Genomic DNA, 18,897 nt, shown 5'->3' with positions numbered 1-18,897 from the left:
GGTCTGCTTATGATGGTGAACAAGTATTCCAAGTTTCAAAGCAATAGCTTTGATAGTTTAGGAGAAAAGTTGACCTAAACATAAAACTTAACCAAGAAATCTGATATTTTCTAAGTACAAAAGGGGCCATAAATCTTGCAAAAAGCAAGATGGAGTTATGTTTCTTGCTATACAGGGTCAGCTTATGATGGTGAACAAGTATTCCAAGTTTCAAAGCAATAGCTTTGATAGTTTAGGAGAAAAGCTGACCTAAACATAAAACTTAACCAGGCAACGCCGACGCAGACGCCGACGCCGACGCCGACGCCGACGCCGACGCCGACAACCGCTCAAGTGATGACAATAACTCATCATTTTTTTTCAAAAAATCAGATGAGCTAAAAATGGCTGAAATTTACAACAGAAAATTACCCATCAAAATCATTTTTTGACAATAAAATAAAAACTAATCTAGATATTTTGGAAATGTACAAAGTTTCTAACACCATTCTCAATTTTCTCCACATTGAATGGTGTATCATATCCATGGATTCGCCGTATAGGTATTTAAAGATATTATGAGGAAAAACCTTGTTCTAGAAAAGGTGGATCAAACAGCAGAGTGAAAACATAATAAAACAAACTGAAAATATCTCACACTTGTAACAAAAAGTTCAAACATGGTTTGCATCTATGTACCTTTTCCTGATTTTTCAAGACTATATGAAAAAAGATCAAACTAGCCTCTTTATAAAAAATTAATAATAAATTGGTTGGATTTAATGTATTTAGGCTATATCTTTTTTTTTTTGCTGGGTTTATCATCATTATGGCAACTTCCAGCTTTGATGGTGGAGGAAAAACCCAGGTGCCCCTCTGTGTATTATTTCATCACAGGCGGGCACCTGGGTAGAACCACCGACTTTCCGTAAGCCAGCTGGAAGGCTTCCTCACAGGAAGTATTCAATGCCCCGTGTGAGGCTCGAACACACATCAATGAGGGTAAAGTGATTCTAAGTCAGTGACCACTTAGCCACGGAGGCCACTATATCTTTTAGCTTTGTGTAAAAGCTTAGTATTATAGATTATATTTGAGCAGTACTAGTTCTTACCACTAGTAACTTTTTTACTAACTAATAAATCTCAATCCTCTCTCTGAAATATAAGTGCAGAATGACTGATTTAAAATGCTTGGTGTGCCATCAAACTTTTTTACATATACTGCAAAAATGTAAAGATTTTATTTGTTTCATTGGTGTATGAAGATGCATCCATATAGTTCATACCGGTATCATATTGTCGTTGTTTAGGTTCAAATGTCTGAGGAAAATACCAGGTGCCCGGAGCAATATTTCAGACACAAACTGGTAGCTGGGTGGAACCGATGATCTTCAAAAAGTCAGCAAAATGGCCTTCTCACCTGCCAACCCAAGCAATGCTAAACCCACAGACGAAAGTGATTTGAACATGTCCAGGGTTTTTTTTTTTAACAGGAGGGGAAGGGGCCCAGGCCTGTGATTTGGGGAAAACAAGAGGGCCATGAAGGCCCTGTATCTCTCACCTGACCTATTGACATAAAGATCATCAAGATTAACATTCTGACCAAGTTTCATTAAGATATGGTCATAAATGTGGCCTCTAAAGTGTTAACTAGCTTTTCTTTTGATTTGACCCGGTGACCTAGTTTTTGACCCCACATGACCCAGATTCGAACATGACCTAAAGATCATCAAGATTAACATTCTGACAAAGTTACATGAAGATACATTCATAAATGTGGCCTCTAGAGTGTTAACAAGCTTTTCCTTCGAATTGACCTAGTGACCTAGTCTTTAAGCCAACCGGACCCAGATTTAAACTTGGTCTATAGATCATAAAGATCAATATTCTGACCAAGTTTCATTAAGATATGGTCACAAATGTGGCCTCTAGAGTGTTAACTATCTTTTCCTTTGATCTGACCCGGTGACCTAGTTTTTAATTATACATGACCCAATTTCAAAATGGACCTTGCGATCATCAAGATTAACATTCTGACCAAGTTTAATGAAGATACAATCATAAATGTGGCCTCTACAGTGTTAACAAGCTTTTCCTTTGATTTGACCTGGTGACCTAGATTTTGAACCCCAGATGACCCAATATCGAACTCGTCCAAGATTTTATTGAGGGTAACATTCTGACCAAGTTTCAATAAGATTGGGGCAAAAACTGTGACCTCTAGAGTGATAACTAGCTTTTCCTTTGATTTGACCTGGTGACCTAGTTTTTGACCCCAGATGACCCAATATCAAACTCTTCCAAGAATTTATTGAGGGTAACATTCTGACCAAGTTTCATTCAGACTGGGTCAAAATTGTGACCTCTACAGTGTTAACAAGCTTTTCCTCTGATTTGACCTGGTGACCTAGTTTTTGACCCCAGATGATCCAATATCGAATTTGTCCAAGATTTTAATGAGGGTAACATTCTGACCAAGTTTCATTCAGATTGGGCCAAAATTGTGACCTCTAGTGTTAACAAGCTTTTCCTCTGATTTGACCTGGTGACCTAGTTTTTGACCCAAGATGACCCAATATCGAACTCGTCCAAGATTTTATTGAGGGTAACACTCTGACCAAGTTTCATTATGATTAGGCCAAAATTGTGACCTCTAGAGTTAACAGTCAAATTGTTGACGACGGACGGACATAGGGCGATCACAAAAGCCCACCTTGAGCACCTCGTGCTCAGGTGAGCTAAAAACTAGCACAGTATTTGGGCAACGGGGAGTAAAAACCTAATGTAAAGTCAATTTTTGGGGAAAACTGCATGATTTAAAAGAACTTTTCTGAGCGGAGGCCTAAAAACAGCCCCTATTATGAAGGGGAAGAAAACTGCAGTCTACCACTGATGCTGCTCAAAACTGTATGAAGTATCAATGTATACACATGGAATTTTTACTTAAACATTTTCCACTGGACAACAAATTATAACTTAAATACCTCATGGGACTGTGAAGACTGTGCCACAAAACCACCACCATGACAATGGAACAGAAGGCCTGGAGAAGGTGGCAATATTGCTGGTTTGGCACTTCCTGTTTTTGGCTGGAACATTTTTCTCGTCACTTGCTGTAAATGAGAGGTTTCAGAAGCAAAATTACATTTATAATTGACCTGCTTGTCTGTTATTCATATTATATTGAAATTCTTTACCATGGAACTATTTTGTCATATTTATGAAATTCCTGACAGATACTTAAACATAATTTATTATATTTCCAATAAAGTATAAATTCCACACATAATGAAACTTTTTACATTCTTTGTCAATAGTGAAGATAGGTGACTCTTCAAAGTTTTTTTTCTGCTGGGTTAAATGTCAAGCAGATATTATTTAGGTAATATAGCAACTTTGCCCTGCTTTATGGCAGAGGAGGACGCAAGAAGCCCCTTTTGGTATTGTTTCCAGTATGTGCAGACACCTGGGTAGAACAAATGACCTTCAATTAGCCAGCAAAGAATTTTGCAAAGTGATGATTTGAGCCCATATCATTGAGGGGCAATTCCAAAGCTTAAACCACCAACCATGCAAGTTTGGAAGCTTACAACAGTTTTTCTGTATGAGCTATGTAAATCCAAAATAAATTAACTGCCTGATTATCATCAAAGTATTCGTCTGCTTTTTTCAAGCTACATAACCTTTTTCATTTTCTTAAGTAGTTTTATTTCAGATTTCTTGTTTTCATCAATACAGTAAACTCTGTTAAGTGACCTTAAAATTTATATCGTTTCAATAAATGGATCACTTCAAGAAAAACCTGAATAATAATTTTCAATAAATTCATGATTTCACTAGTTTGCTTTGTAAAACTGAACATCACACTTAGTCTAGTAAACACTATAATTTAAGACACCTAATTGTAAGTCAACATTTCAATCATGAAGTCCAAACTGTAAATCATTTCTATGTCAATATTCTGCAAACTTACAGATTTACTACCATCATTTACATAAATAACAACTAAATGCTAATCATCAGTTACATGTAAAACTTTGTATAGATTATGCTCCATAAACTATGCTTTCAACATTCTGTATCTTATATCTTTTAAATAATTCCATATTATTATTAGCTATTGAAACATTATGTAACTGAGTCCGGACAATTGACTTCACTTTTCTGCGCTTTCTGTGTAGGAACTAGATAGTAAATCTTTAAGCATATAAAAATATTTTTGTTGTTTACCATTCCTTCTCTGACAGCATGGGAGATTAGCCTGACCTTTACAGGGGCGGGGCCAGTGTGGGCACAGGGCGGAGTTATAGTCACTGTGTCATCTTCCCCTTCAACTGCTGGTAGCTCAAAATTTTCTGGTTCAAGGGAGAGAACCTCACTCACCTCTACATGAGGAAACGTGAAAGATCTAAGTTGCTGAAACAAACAAAATGGGAACAATTTACATTATTGCTGCTACTAGTTCACATCCATGCTAAAGCAATCTGGTAAAAGATACGATAGCATGAAAAATTTCATAAAAAAGGTTGGTACTGTGAAATCATAGATGTTCATGGACTTTGCAGTTGGATCAACCCATGAAATAAAATAAACAAGCAAATTCGATGAATTGGTATCCCCCGCCGAAAGGGTTTGCGGTGAGGAATGGCAAAAAAATATATCCGGCAAAAAGTTAAGGATGTTAATAAGAAGCAAATAATTTCAATAGTCAGAATCAATTTAACAGAAAACAAATGTTTAATCAAAGAGTACATAATAAATGTATGATACTTTGATCCTGACTAAAGAATTTATTTTGAATGGGATATGCTTACTGTAATAAGCTTAGCTTTTAAAATTAAATGCAGTTAATTATAATGTGAGCTTGAAGTTTAACTGGAACGAAATATTGTCTCTGAGTGGTTTGGCACCAGGTGTTGCTGTTTAACATGTACATTTGAACTTAAAAGAACATATGTCCTTAAGAGAACACAGGTAAGATATCTTGAACAATTGGCTGAGGGCAAGGTTTACGCAGTCACAACTTAACATGTTGAAGGTTTGAACATTTAAAAAAAAAAAAAAGGAATGGAAATATATATATATATATATATATATATATATATATATATATATATATATATATATGTATATATATATATAGATATATGTATATATTTATTTTTAGGGGATGGGGGTGCCGGAGAGGAAACAAAATTTCACATGTTGATTATAAATATTGATGAAAAATAAAAAAGGGGTAAAAGGGTGAAGTTGGTGGTAGTGTGTGTGGTGTGTGTGTGTGTGTGTGGGGGGGGGGACAGATGATGCATGATCAGTGGTGGGCATGATTGGGTGGAGGAGTGAGGTGGGGGAATGGTACAACTTGCATGCTGATAAATAATCATGGAAGGTTTGAAAAAAGTCTAAAATAAGAAATGAATTTTTTTTGGGGGTGGGGGGGGGGGTTGGGAGGGGGAGGGGGTGTGACCAAGGCAAATGGGTGACCAGGTGTGGGTGCGCAACTTCACATGTTTATAATAAATGTTCACAGAAAAGAATGAAAGAAATTTAATGAAATTCTGCCAAATGGTAAGTTTATGTACAAATATGTGGATCTTTACACAAATAAAGGGCAATAACTCTGAAGTTACAAAAGAAATCTGTATGAAATTGTGTGTGCACAATCACATTATAGTGCTCTAAATTCTGTTAAAGTTTCATAGTTCAAGGTCAAATATATCAAAATTTATGATGCAGAAATTGCCATATCTATTGATCTATAGTACCCTATATAGTTAACACTAGAAACTTCTAAGGGCCATAACTATGGTGTTACTTGGGAAATCTGTCTGAAACTTGATGGGCCCTATAACCTCATAGTGGTGAACATGTATATGAAGTTTGTTTGAAAAAAATCTAAAATAAGGAATGAATTTTTTTTATTTTTTTTTTTTTTTTTTTTGGGGGGGGGGGGGGTTAAGGGGATCAGGAGGGGGAGGGATGTGATCAAGGTAAGGGGGTGACCAGGTGTGGGTACACAACTTCATATGTTTACAATAAATGTTCATAAAAAGAATGAAAGAAATTTAATGAAATTCTACCAAATGGTAAGTTTGTTATATACAAATATGTGTATTTTTATACAATTAAAGGGCAATAACTTAATTTTACAAATAAATCCGAAGAAATTTGTGTGTACACAACCACATTATGGTGATCTATATTCTGCGTAAGTTTCATAGTTCTAGGTCAAATGTATCAAAAGTTATGATGCAGAAATTGCCATATTTATAGTACCCTATATAGTTTACACTAGAAACTTCTAAGGGCCATAACTCTGGTGTTACTTGGGCAATCTGACTGAAACTTCACGGGCCGCAAGAACTCAGAGTGGGAACATGTATATGAAGTTTTAAATAAATATTCCCAACCATTTCCTAGATATGGCTCCAGACGGACGGAAGGATGGACGGACGGATGGAAAGACGGACAACGCCAAAACTATATCCTTCCGACTTTCGTCGGGGGATAACAAAGAAAAAAAGTTCCCTTTAATTTTATCTTCAAAAGTTGAAATCCAAAAAAAATCCTATCTTATGAAATGCTCATTTTGTATAAAACCATAAAATTACATATCAACAAAACCTAACGATTTCACGATTTCAAGTACATGTCATAGCTAAACTACAGTTATTTTAACATAAAATAGTAAGACCATGCAACTTTAACTTTAGCCTGCTGTATTTCTACAATGGACTGGTCCATCATTCAATCTGGGCAATACCATTTATTATTCAAAGAGGTGTTCACTGAAAATTTACTGACTGAATAGCGACAAGTGCAGACCAAAATCAGGCTGCATGGACGTTTCAGCCTGCATGGACATGCAGGTTGATCTTGGTCTGCACTAGCCACAAAGGCAGAATTACTTGCTGCCAGCAGGCTAAAGGTTAAATACTGCAATTTATAAATGGCTAAATGAACATGACTACTGTAGATACCCATGTATAATGCGCACCCGTGTATAATGCGCACCCCCGATCTTAGTCCAAAATCCTGGAAAAAAAAACAAGAGGACCATGATGGTCCTGAATCGCTCACCTCTTCCCACATGATCCAGTTTTGAGTATGACGTCATTTTTTCTATTATTTGACATAGTGACCTAGTTTTTGAGCTCATGTGACCCAGTTTTGAACTTGACCTAGATATTATCAAGATAAAAATTCTGACCAATTTTCATGAAGATCCATTGAAAAATATGGTCTCTAGAGAGGTCACAAGGTTTTTCTATTATTTGACCTATTGACCTAGTTTTTTAAGGCACGTGACCCAGTTTCAAACCTGACCTAGATATCATCAAGATGAACATTCTGACCAATTTTCATGAAGATCCATTCAAGGGTATGGCCTCTAGAGAGGTCACAAGGTTTTTCTATTTCAAGACCTACTGACCTAGTTTTTGATCGCAGTTGACCCAGTTTCAAACTTGACCTAGATATCATCAAGATAAACATTCAGACCAACTTTCATACAGATCCCATGAAAAATATGGCCTCTAGAGAGGTCACAACGTTTTTTCATTATTTGACCTACTGACCTACTTTTTGATGGCACGTGACCCACTTTCGAATTTGACCTAGATATCATCAAGATGAACATTCCGACCAATTTTTATGGAGATCCATTCACAAGTATGGCCTCTAGAGAGGTCACAAGGTTTTTCTATTTTTAGACCTACTGACCTAGTTTTTGACCGCACATGACCCTGTTTCGAACTTGACCTAGATATCATCAAGATGAACATTCAGACCAACTTTCATGAAGATCCATTGAAAAATATGGCCTTTAGAGAGGTCACAAGGATTTTATATTATCTGATCTACTGACCTAGTTTTTGATGGCACGTGACCCACTTTCAAACTTGACCTAGATATCATCAAGATGAAAATTCAGACCAACTTTCATACAGATCCCATGAAAAATGTGGCCTTTAGAGAGGTCACAAGGTTTTTCTATTATTTGACCTACTGACCTAGTTTTTGACGGCACGTGACCCAGTTTCGAACTTGACCTAGATATCATCAAGGTGAACGATTTGACCAATTTTCATGAAGATCTTGTGAAATATATGGCCTCTAGAAAGGTCACAAGGTTTTTCTATTTTTAGACCTACTGACCTAGTTTTTGACCGCACGTTACCCAGTTTCGAACTTGACCTAGATATCATCAAGGTGAACATTCAGACAAACTTTCATACAGATCCCATAAAAAATATGGCCTTTAGAGAGGTCACAAGGTTTTTCTATTATTTGACCTACTGACCTAGTTTTTGACGGCACGTGACCCAGTTTCGAACTTGACCTAGATATCATCAAGATAAACGTTCTGACCAACTTTCATGAAGATCTTGTGAAATATATGGCCTCTAGACAGGTCACAAGGTTTTTCTATTTTTAGACCTACTGACCTAGTTTTTGACGGCACGTGACCCAGTTTTGAACTTGACCTAGATATCATCAAGATGAACATTCTGACCAATATTCATGAAGATCCATTGAAAATTATGGCCTCTAGAGAGGTCACAAGGTTTTTCTATTTTTAGACCTACTGACCTAGTTTTTGACCCCACATGACCCAGTTTCGAACTTGACCTAGATATCATCAAGGTGAACATTCTGACCAACTTTCATAAAGATCCCATGAAAAATGTGACCTCTAGAGTGGTCACAAGCAAAAGTTTACGGACGGATGGACGACGGACACCGCGCGATCACAAAAGCTCACATGTCACTTTGTGACAGGTGAGCTAAAAAAAATAATAAAAAATTTTGGTCAATTTTGAGGTTGATGGAAAACGAAAGTAGAGTTTACATCGACACCGGTAATAAATTTTATCTCCGCGGCGGAGAGCAGCATCGGTCTCACGGTACAATCGATTTTTGTTTCTCGAAAATAAAACCAGTAAATTATTGTTATATTTGTTGTTTTAGCTTTTTTAATTCACTATTTTGAATAAATAAATAGCAGCTGATTCAATATTTCGGAATGGTATCTTTCAAAATGACATGAGCTTCTCAATTCAAACTGATAACAAAAGGTGTGATAGTCTTTTTGTCACGATCATAAAGCCAGTAATTACCGGCAATTAACGTGTCACCCCGTGTCAATTATGTTGTTCACAGTTTGATCTCGACTAAAGATAATTCTCGATCTTTAATTAGTATCATAATTTTTGTGATTTGTAAACATTTCTTTTGTCAAAATACTTTTAAATTTATATGAAATTAATTTTGTTTGAAAGAAAAATAAACAATTCGATCTTTTACGGAACGTAACGGCAATCTTAGATTTTAGCAGAGACAGTAAGCGCGGGGAGTAGTTTCCCTTTACCAAAATGGCGAACATCGGTAACAAACTTGTTTTGAAGTTGGAAAATTGTCTATACCTGTGTATTATGCGCACCCACGATTCGGGGGTGGTCCCGGGGGTCAAGAAACTGCGCATTATACATGGGTATCTACGGTATTGAACTTACATGTAGTAAAGGTGAATCTGTTATTGACCAAAATTGCTTGCAAAACTTTATATCTGCAGTTCTTGTTATATCAACAACCTGCAATATCAAAGGATGTAGATAAAAATCTATTTCTGCACATGAAGCAGGTTTAATGGTTCCCCTCAGCAGATGTTCTGAGCAAGTTAATGCCAATTAGGCCAAACTGGTAAAAAAAATCTCATTTTCAAAACTGTTCTGCCAGTTTTAAGTGTCTCATCTGAATACAGCGGCCACTGAAAGAGGGATCTTAAAGACCAGTCTTAGCTTTCAACTTCATCATCATAATTCATTGGTCAATTTCAAATCTGAACTCAGTGCCTATCTGATGCTGGAGTAATGAAACATGTAATTCAAATATTTTCTCAATCTACATTGTGTAGAAAGTCTGTCAGTTACTCACAGAGAAATAGAAAAAAATCTAAAAGGGGCATCAAGACACATATATGCATGATTTGTTTTTTGTTGGGTTTTATAAATGTCACACTGACACAACTATGGGTCATATGACAACTTTCCATTTTTTGCCCCTCCATGTATTATTCCATTACAAGCAGGCACCTGGGTAGAACCACCAACCTTCCCTAAGTCAGCTGGACGGTTTCCTCACATGAAGAATTCAATGCCCCGAGTGAGACTCAAACCTACATCGGTAAGGGGCAAGTGATGTTAACCACGGCCACGGAGGACCACATGTATGCATGATTCACTGGTTATAGGTGCAGATACAAGTATCAGGCTTGATGGTGGTTGTTGATGCCACTGTAACAACATTCTGCTGAGTACCTACTTAAATGTAATATCATAAACCTCAACACATGAAATGAAAACTGCCAGCACCAGCGAAAACACTTGTGCAGTATGCAACAATCAAAAATCCTAAAAATATGTCATCAATTTGTAAATATAAACATGAGATTTTATTTAATGGTGATATAAAAATGATATATATTAGAAATGAAACAAAGCCTAACCTGTTTTGCTCTCAGATCATAATCAGCAAAATATTTGCCACTGTTGAATAAAGATGAGGCAATCTGTATCACTTGGGAAGTTTCCTCATAACATTCACTAAATGTTGCCATGGCGATCACAACCATTTGCAACACTTTCTGCATTGATTCACTGAACTGAAACGTAATATTGAACATTTGTACAGTAAGTGCAGTGCACAAGTATTTTCAATTCTAACAGTAAGAAAATTAACTAAAATGCAAAAACATACAGGATGTTACGAAAAATTCTCAACTCTATATTCGATATGAGGAAATTGAAGACTTAGAGAAACCAGAGGATAAAGTTTACCTGAAAACCCAAACATCTCCCATAGAAGCAATCTGTATTGAGCATCTCTACTTCCATAAGTAAGTCATCACCTACAGACTCGTCATTCTCCAGAAACAAGTCTCCATCTTTACTATATGTCATCAGTTTCTGAAGGTAACTGCAACAAAATCATTCTACTTTTGGCTCTATCTTACCCAAGTCTTGTAGACTGACAAATAGTTCATGAAGAATTATTTTGTAATCATTACTAATATTCTGAAAATGAAAAACAAAAAGCTGTCCGCTATCAACACTTATACTTTAAAATCTTTCGTTTCAAGGGCACTTAATTTCGATGTTTTGACCGCAATAGCTCTTTTGTGAGATACAAATTTTAGTACAGAAAATGAATTAGAATTCTATTCGTTTATTATGATTTAATTCAAAGGATTGGCTAATCCATGAAAATTAGTCCTCTGCACAAATTGATGATTTCAAATTGTAACTTTCAAATTACTGTAAAGTAATACTATGAAAAATAGGTCATCTGACCAATCAAGACCAACTATCAGAAAAGATGTGATATACCCAAGACATGCCATTAACTGGCCAAGAACTTCGACATAGCTTTCCAGCTCTTTGAGGTAATGTGATGACCTGAACAGTAAGCTGCTCTTGTTCACGTTGATATGACGACATAACTGAAGCAAATGTCCACAGCATCTGCAAACAAGTGAGAAGTAATTAGTAGAAAAATTCAATCAATACCTTACTTTTATTTTCATTCATTTTTTTTTCTTCAAAATTTCTTTCAACACATCTAACAGAACTATTGCCCAGCACCAATAATAGTCATCTACTGGAAGGAGCATACAAGTAGATACAAGGGGCAGTCCGGTTCTCAGCTTTTTAATTTTTATATGTACTCTAAGGCTATTAAACCTTGTATAAATTACATCACCTGCCTCTCGGGCTTGATCTCTTTAATTGTTTCTTTTTAATTGTTACACATGTGCAATGGAAATGTAGAGTTGGCATTAAAGCGGGAAATACTCGTATTTCCTGGAACGACAGGTAATTATACCGTAATACAGGGAATTCCCGGGAAATACTGGTAATTCCCGGGAAATATGATTAAGACCAATAAATTATCCTTCAGGTAAGTTATACCCCTTAGATTATTTCTATAAATCCTTTATAGTATATAAATCCTTTATAGTATTATACCAATCCAATTGTGTTAATAACAAAGGTGTGAAGAGATTAGAGTGACCCCAAAATCAATACGGGTCACCTACTCTGCATGTCTGATCATCCTATGGAGTTTGAACATTCTGGGTCAAGTGGTTCTCAAGTTATTTATCTTGACCTTTGATGGTGTGACCTCAAAAACAATAGGGAATGTCTACCTCAAAAGCCCTGCCACCCTATTATTAAGTTTGAAGGTTCTAGGTCAAATGGTTCTCCAGTTATTGATTGGAAATGAAGTGTGACTGACAACTGGACTGGGCAAAAACAGATGGGGGTGACATAATTTTCAACAATTAGCATGTGCAATGTAAGTACACGTACATTAAACAATTTCTTTAATACTGTTAATTTATTCTCCAAGGGGTCATATAAATCAGGTCTTAGTATTTAAACTGTATGGTATAGGTTTTTAAAAGGCAGTGGCTAGGATTATGGTATTGTATTGGACCCTGTTGGAAATTAGCTGTAAGGCTTTTACAGGTTTTTCCTGTGTTTTATACATGTCATAATAGTGCACTAGTCACCAAATTGTCTGTGATATCTAAACTGTATTATTGAATTGTGTGATACTGTGTCAAAATGATTATGATGTATATATTTACACAAATAAATCTATCTATCTTAGTAGGAAGTGTTTAGGGGTACGGATCCGTACCTCTAGAATCAGATTCTAGAGGTACGGATCCGTACCTCTAGACAAGCCTGTAAGGGATTTTCTAGGGGTACGGACCTCCTTTTTCTAGAGATCTGGGGTTATTTATATCTCAAATTTCGTTGAAAATGAAATAACAAGTAAGACTTAACCAGTATTCACTTAAAACTTGCATCTAATTTGTTTACAGGTACCAGCGTTCACCGGATTGTTTACTTTCTCTTTCAAAACCTAAATGACCGAGGAACTCCAAATGAATACACTGTTCCGTGCCGATTAGTTTGTTGTCAAAGAAATTGCTGATAACAGCTAGATTAATGAATGAATCTGTCCCTTAACTGAATTCCCTTAGAAATTAAGCAAAAATTAGAAAAATAATAAAATAAAATAGGCATAGTAATATGGAAACAGGCTGATTCGGACCGTGGCTGATTCGGACCATGGCTGATTCGGACCAAATTTTTTGGCTGATTCGGACCACATACTTTGAATAAAAGTAGATAATGACCATATATTTTGGCTGATTCAGACCTCAAACTTTAAATTAACAATCAATAATGACCATGAATTTAGGATGGTTCAGCAATTTTCAGAAAATAATGTTGATTATAGCTTATATTGAGGTTTAACTTGAAGAAAGGACATAAAATATACACCGTACAAGCGGGCAAGAAGGTTTGACAAAATAAAATGCATCATTTATGCATTTAAATAAGGACTTTAATTATTCTTTGCATCAGACATTAAACTTAATACTCATAAATTTTATTTTTACTCATACATGCCATATTTTCAGACGGTCAATAAGGGAGTTTTGCCTCAGCAGGGCTTTTATTAAGGGAGATTTGGGTAAAAATAAGGGAGACTTTTATCCGCTTACTTTTTACACGCTAAACAGCCATTTTGATGAAAAAATCATCAAGTCTTTTTTATATTGAATTGTTAAGTGGAGCCAACACTTGTGTACAGAATGCATGATTATTACTTATAGCACTTAACTTAATCCAAGGAAATTCAGAATTCCATGAAAAATTGAACCAGGAACTTTGTTTTTGCTTTATGTGTTGATGCTTCTGCATCTGGGGAGAGTGATCTTTTTGACATGTTTAAGCATACAATACTCAAAAGATTGCCGAGATATCATGTCAAAACAGTCTTTTAAGGGCAGTCATTTCTTTACATGTATTTAACCTGGGAATTGTTCTCCTGTTAATTATTACAATATCACAAAGGAATGGCAGTCAATTATTCGGGCAATATGAATTGCAATTTATTTCATAAAATTCACTTATCCGAATTCGTGTTTGTTCGAAATTCTGTGTAGTGTGACATTAACTCGCCAATTTTGTTACGTTGTTGTCGATTTTTTGCATGTTGTGCAAGAATTTAAACTGAGAAACATAAACTCGGTGTTAGCACTAACCTGTCTCATCCTCTGATGGCTCGATAAATACGGGAAGAGTGTTTCCCGATAAATATTAAGGTCAGCGAAAACGAAAGTACACTTTGGCAGGTGGCGGTAAAATGACGTAATTTTAAGACTGGTTTACATATTGTTTTGAAAAATTACGGATCAGTGGCTTTGATGTTATTGAATCAGTCTAAAATCTCGCATGTTTACAATTGCCTACGGGTAAGATTAAATGGTTAATTGTTTGCAGATGGTGACAGTAGGTGGTAAGATAATTAATGCCTCAGGCGTGTATCTCTCGATAAACAAGCTAGGGATTATAGACAAATATGAAAATTATGTTTGAAGTGTATTAATTTCCGGGCTACTCAATATTGAATTTCAAGTATTTTCTAAAGGTCTACATTGGGTCCGAGATACGATTTTTCGACAGAGGACTTTTTTTCTGAATTTATTTTTTTACGGGAGGTTTTCATGTCCTGGCGGGAGACCGGGAGATATACTGAAAATACGGGAGAAAAAGCCTCCCGGCGGGAGATATGGCATGTATGTTTACTCATGACATCAGTGTCAGGAAAACTTAGACAATTTGGGCCGAATAAGCCAAGTAAATTTGGTCCGAATCAGCCATGGTCCGAGTCAGACTGTATTCAGTAATATGTACCTATTTATTTTGTTATATAACAATGACAGTCGGCACGGAAATGATTGTGTAATAAGCAAGAGAAATTGTTTGTGAAAACTTCCCTTGTATCTCGCAACGGTTACCGAATGTGTGAAAAACAAAAATAAACTTAGGGTTAATTATCAATTAAAAATAGTTATTTCTCAACATATCTATCATTACTTTGTTTAATCTTTATATCTTTTTTTCCTGCCAGTTCGAATCCTCGTGATTTATTTGGTGATCCTCGGTTATTTACGTTCCGAAAGAAAATGTAACAAATCGGATGATTGATGTTCTGTAAACCATCCAGATCCAAGTTTAAGGTGAATTCTGACGAAGTGTTATTTGTTATATCATTTTCAACAAAATTTGAAATGTAAATGACCCTTAATCTCTAGAAAAACGGAGGTCCGTACTCCTAGAAAACCCCTAACAGGCTTGTCTAGAGGTACGGATCCGTACCTCTAGAATCAGATTCTAGAGGTACGGATCCGTGCCCCTCAGGGCTCTCCCTAAAGTTTAAAGTAGTCAGTGATGAAAGAAAAGTAGCCAGCGGAGGGTCCGGGGGTCCTCCCCTGGGAAATTTTGAAATTGAAGGTTTAAAATGGTGCAATCTGGTGCATTTTGGGGTGTTTTTTCTTTGCTTTGTCTACCTATATTTTTTATACAAAAAAGACATAAAAACATAATTCTTCTTAAAAGTGTATTTGTGACCTCACACAAAAAATAAGAGTCATACCCTCACTCTAAACCAGTGTTATTATATATCTTCAAAAAATCTGTCAAAAACGGTTCAGCATCACAGTCTTTATTCACAGCCTTGGCACATAGGTGGATTATATATATGTAGGCCATGAGCCATATACACTTAAATTTATTACAGTGATAATGTATTCTGAGAAAGAAAAAAATGCCAAAAAAGTAATTCTGATTTTTTCCCCTGTAACAATGAGCCATTAGAAAGGCGATCAAGAGCATTTTGACGTGTAGATCTGTTGCTTCCAGGTCCGTATTTTTTGTTTCAAAAATATTTCTTTATTAATGATTGACCGTCTTTTGGGCAAGTGAGTAATCTTTCAGAAAAATATTACTAAGATGGAAGTGTCTAGGGGTCTTAGTAAAAATGTCGATATGGTCAATAGAAAAATGTATAATCTTATTGGCAGTGGCTAGGGTTACGGTACCGTAATCCTAGCCTCCGATTCTAGGATTACGGAAGTTCCGTATTTCTAGACAACCCTATGGGGATAGGCTAGAATTACGGAAGTATTTAAGAGGCATCAAATATATGTTAGGACATGCATAAATGATGTTGTAAACTTACTTATTTCACTTAAAATAGCGACTTTTCATGCCTGTCGTATTATTTCGTGCTATCGATCCGCCATTTTGTGTTAGATCTATTAAAAGGAGAAAGAGAAAAGAGAAAATTAGAGAAGAACGGTTTAAAGTGAAAGAATCATGACTATGAAATAATAAAATACTCTAAATAAAAACAAAATTACAACAATATTTCTAAAAAAACATGATTATTTCTTATGGAAATTGAAAAGAAAAAGAAATGGGCCATGAACTGAGCGCCTCCTCGTGATGTGGCCTGGATGCTGTTGGACAATTATGTAAAAATTGAAACATTGAAACATTACTATTTTCATAAAGAAGATTTTAACTTTTATCATTCATAATCATTCATCAACAGCGCATAAATAATTGTCCACCTATATTTTACTAACCCAAAATGGCGGATCAATAACACGAAATAACATGGCAGACATGAAAAATCGCTATTTTAAGTGAAACAAGTAAGTTTACAACAACATTTATGCATGTGTTAACATGTCGTAACATATATATTTGATTCCTCTTAAAAACTTCCGTAATCCTAGCCTATTCTCATAGGGTTGTCTAGGAATACGGAACTTCCGTAATCCTAGAATCGGAGGCTAGGATTACGGTACCGTAACCCTAGCCACTTCCAATCTTATTTCCTCAACCTGAAGCTTTGCCATGTGCCATTTACCTGTTGACAATACTTATAAAACTCCGATATCCGTTTGCCTGTTCTGTTTCCGAAAAATCATACTTCTGAAGTTTTGGAACGATATCTATCACAAGTGGTTCTAAAACTTGAGTTCTCTCCAATAAAATGCAAGATGATGCGTAATAGCAAGCATGGATGCTTGATTTTCCACGTTGGTAATATTCTATGTTACTTATAACTAGTCCTCTAAGATCTTTTATGCTTGTGTGAAAGTATTTTAAGAAATCCGCGTCGTTTTTGCAAAGTCCAAACGGAATTTCTGTTTCCTTGTCCGCCATTACAAGAGCAACTATTCTACCCCAAAGGAGAAAAATCGGACCTTCTTCTTCTTCTTCTTTCTTATAATGAGCTGGGATCTTTCTAGAACGTTTAAAGCTCAACATGACTAGGCATGAGTGGTGGCGTGCTTAGTCTCAAAAGTTAAAAACTCCCCAGTTAAAATGGTAAAACTATTTACAGTGTCATATCCGATGAAGTGTCAGGTTACCCCGAGAGGAGTGACCTGAAGGCATCCAGAGAGGGCGCAGATATCGTGCTGGCTGGGAGGAGATCCAATCTCGAACTCTCATTGGAAAAAAGGAATTTGCCAGCGCCTGGCCGATGATCCGTTCCTGGAATAGCCTGTGCTGCCCTCTTGTACGCGAGTCGCTTTCCTTGAGTATCCCGTCAGCCTGTATGTCTACAAGGTTGTTGCGTATCTTGTACATCATGACCAGTCTGCTATGTTTCCTACGCTATTCTAGAGACTCCCAGTTGTGGTCTTTAATCATCTGTGAGACGCATCCTGGGGTCTTAGTAGAATAATCGTTGAAAACAAAGCGGGCTGCTCTACGCTGGACCTGTTCAAGTGCTGAGATGTGCTTGTGCTGGTACGGATCCCACACAGTGGCAGCATACTCTAGGGAGGGTCGAACCATGGCCTTGTAGGAAGCTTGCTTGAATGGTGGCGTGCATTCCCTCAGGTTTCTTCACAGGAATCCTAAAGTCCGACTGGCCTTGCTTGTGATTGTTTCTATGTGCTTATCCCAGGTGAGATCCTCTGTGATAGTCACTCCAAGATATTTGCCGCCGTCAACTACTTCAAGAGTATGGCCGTGGAGACTGTAGTTGGTGTCTATCTTCCTTCGGTTACGAGGGGCGATTCTGATGACAGTGCACTTAGTAGGATTGAAGCTCATCTGCCATCTTTCTTCCCATGTTTCCAGTGCAGATAGGTCCTTCTGGAGAAGTTCTCTGTCACTGTCATTCTCGATCACCTTGTAGACTGCACTGTCATCGGCAAATAACTTGGTAGAAGATGACTTGACAACATCGGGTAGGTCATTGATGAATGCTAGAAACAGCAATGGGCCCAGGACAGTTCCCGGTGGAACGCCGGATAGGACGTCTGCTGTTCCTGACTTGGCACCATCAAGGACAACTTGTTGTTTGCGGTTGGTTAAGAAAGAGTGAACCCATCTCTTCGCATTTCCTCTAACACCGTAGTGGTCAAGCTTGTGCATAAGCCGGACGTGGGTGACTTTGTCAAATGCTTTGGCAAAGTCTAGTAGAATAACGTCTACTTGTTTCCCTTTAGCTGTATTTGAGGCGATTTCCTGGATGGTAGTAATTAGTTTAGTTTCACAGGAGCGCCGCTTGCGGAAGCCATGTTGGTTGTCTTTCAGGACGTGGAACTTGTCAAAGTGCTGCATAATGCTGCTGTGAACTATGTGCTCCAGCCCAATAAACACCTGACGTCGTACCGACGTTGGTTAGACGTTGGATTTTGGTCGCGACGTCGGCGACCTGAATCCAACGTCTAACCAACGTCATAACCACGACGTCTAATAGACGTCAGACTTAGACGTCTTGGAGACGTTGGAATTAGGTTGGATAGAAAGTCTGTTTAAATGTTTTCATTTATGAAATTAACTGGTGTAATTTTGCTATTATAGTTTAAAGATAGTTATGCCTGAACATACGCTTATAAATAATAGTTCATTAGCACATCAAACATTATCATTTATTATGTTATGTCGCATGAGATTGTCTATTTTCGGAAACGGATTTCTTTTTTACCATTTTAAAACTGTTCAGGAAAAAATTGCATTCTAT

General features: G+C 36.7%; 1 protein-coding gene across 1 annotated transcript in view; it reads right to left on the bottom strand.

The window, feature by feature from the left end:
• LOC128559970 (hormone-sensitive lipase-like) overlaps positions 1 to 17,201 on the bottom strand; it is a 30,596-nt gene extending 13,395 nt beyond the window's left edge. The window contains exons 1-7 of the mRNA XM_053553281.1: positions 16,783 to 17,201; positions 11,370 to 11,504; positions 10,821 to 10,959; positions 10,490 to 10,645; positions 9,498 to 9,575; positions 4,210 to 4,395; positions 2,964 to 3,092 (exon numbers count right to left, since the gene is read on the bottom strand). Of these exons, the coding sequence (XP_053409256.1) occupies positions 2,964 to 3,092; positions 4,210 to 4,395; positions 9,498 to 9,575; positions 10,490 to 10,645; positions 10,821 to 10,959; positions 11,370 to 11,504; positions 16,783 to 17,186 (1,227 nt within the window). The 5' untranslated portion in view covers positions 17,187 to 17,201. The remainder of the gene's footprint in view (positions 1 to 2,963; positions 3,093 to 4,209; positions 4,396 to 9,497; positions 9,576 to 10,489; positions 10,646 to 10,820; positions 10,960 to 11,369; positions 11,505 to 16,782) is intronic.
• Positions 17,202 to 18,897: the final 1,696 nt, after the last annotated feature.

The sequence above is a fragment of the Mercenaria mercenaria genome, chromosome 10 (genome assembly GCF_021730395.1).
Source record: "Mercenaria mercenaria strain notata chromosome 10, MADL_Memer_1, whole genome shotgun sequence".
NCBI classification, from domain to species: domain Eukaryota; kingdom Metazoa; phylum Mollusca; class Bivalvia; order Venerida; family Veneridae; genus Mercenaria; species Mercenaria mercenaria.
This window is presented reverse-complemented; position numbering and strand designations above follow the sequence as displayed.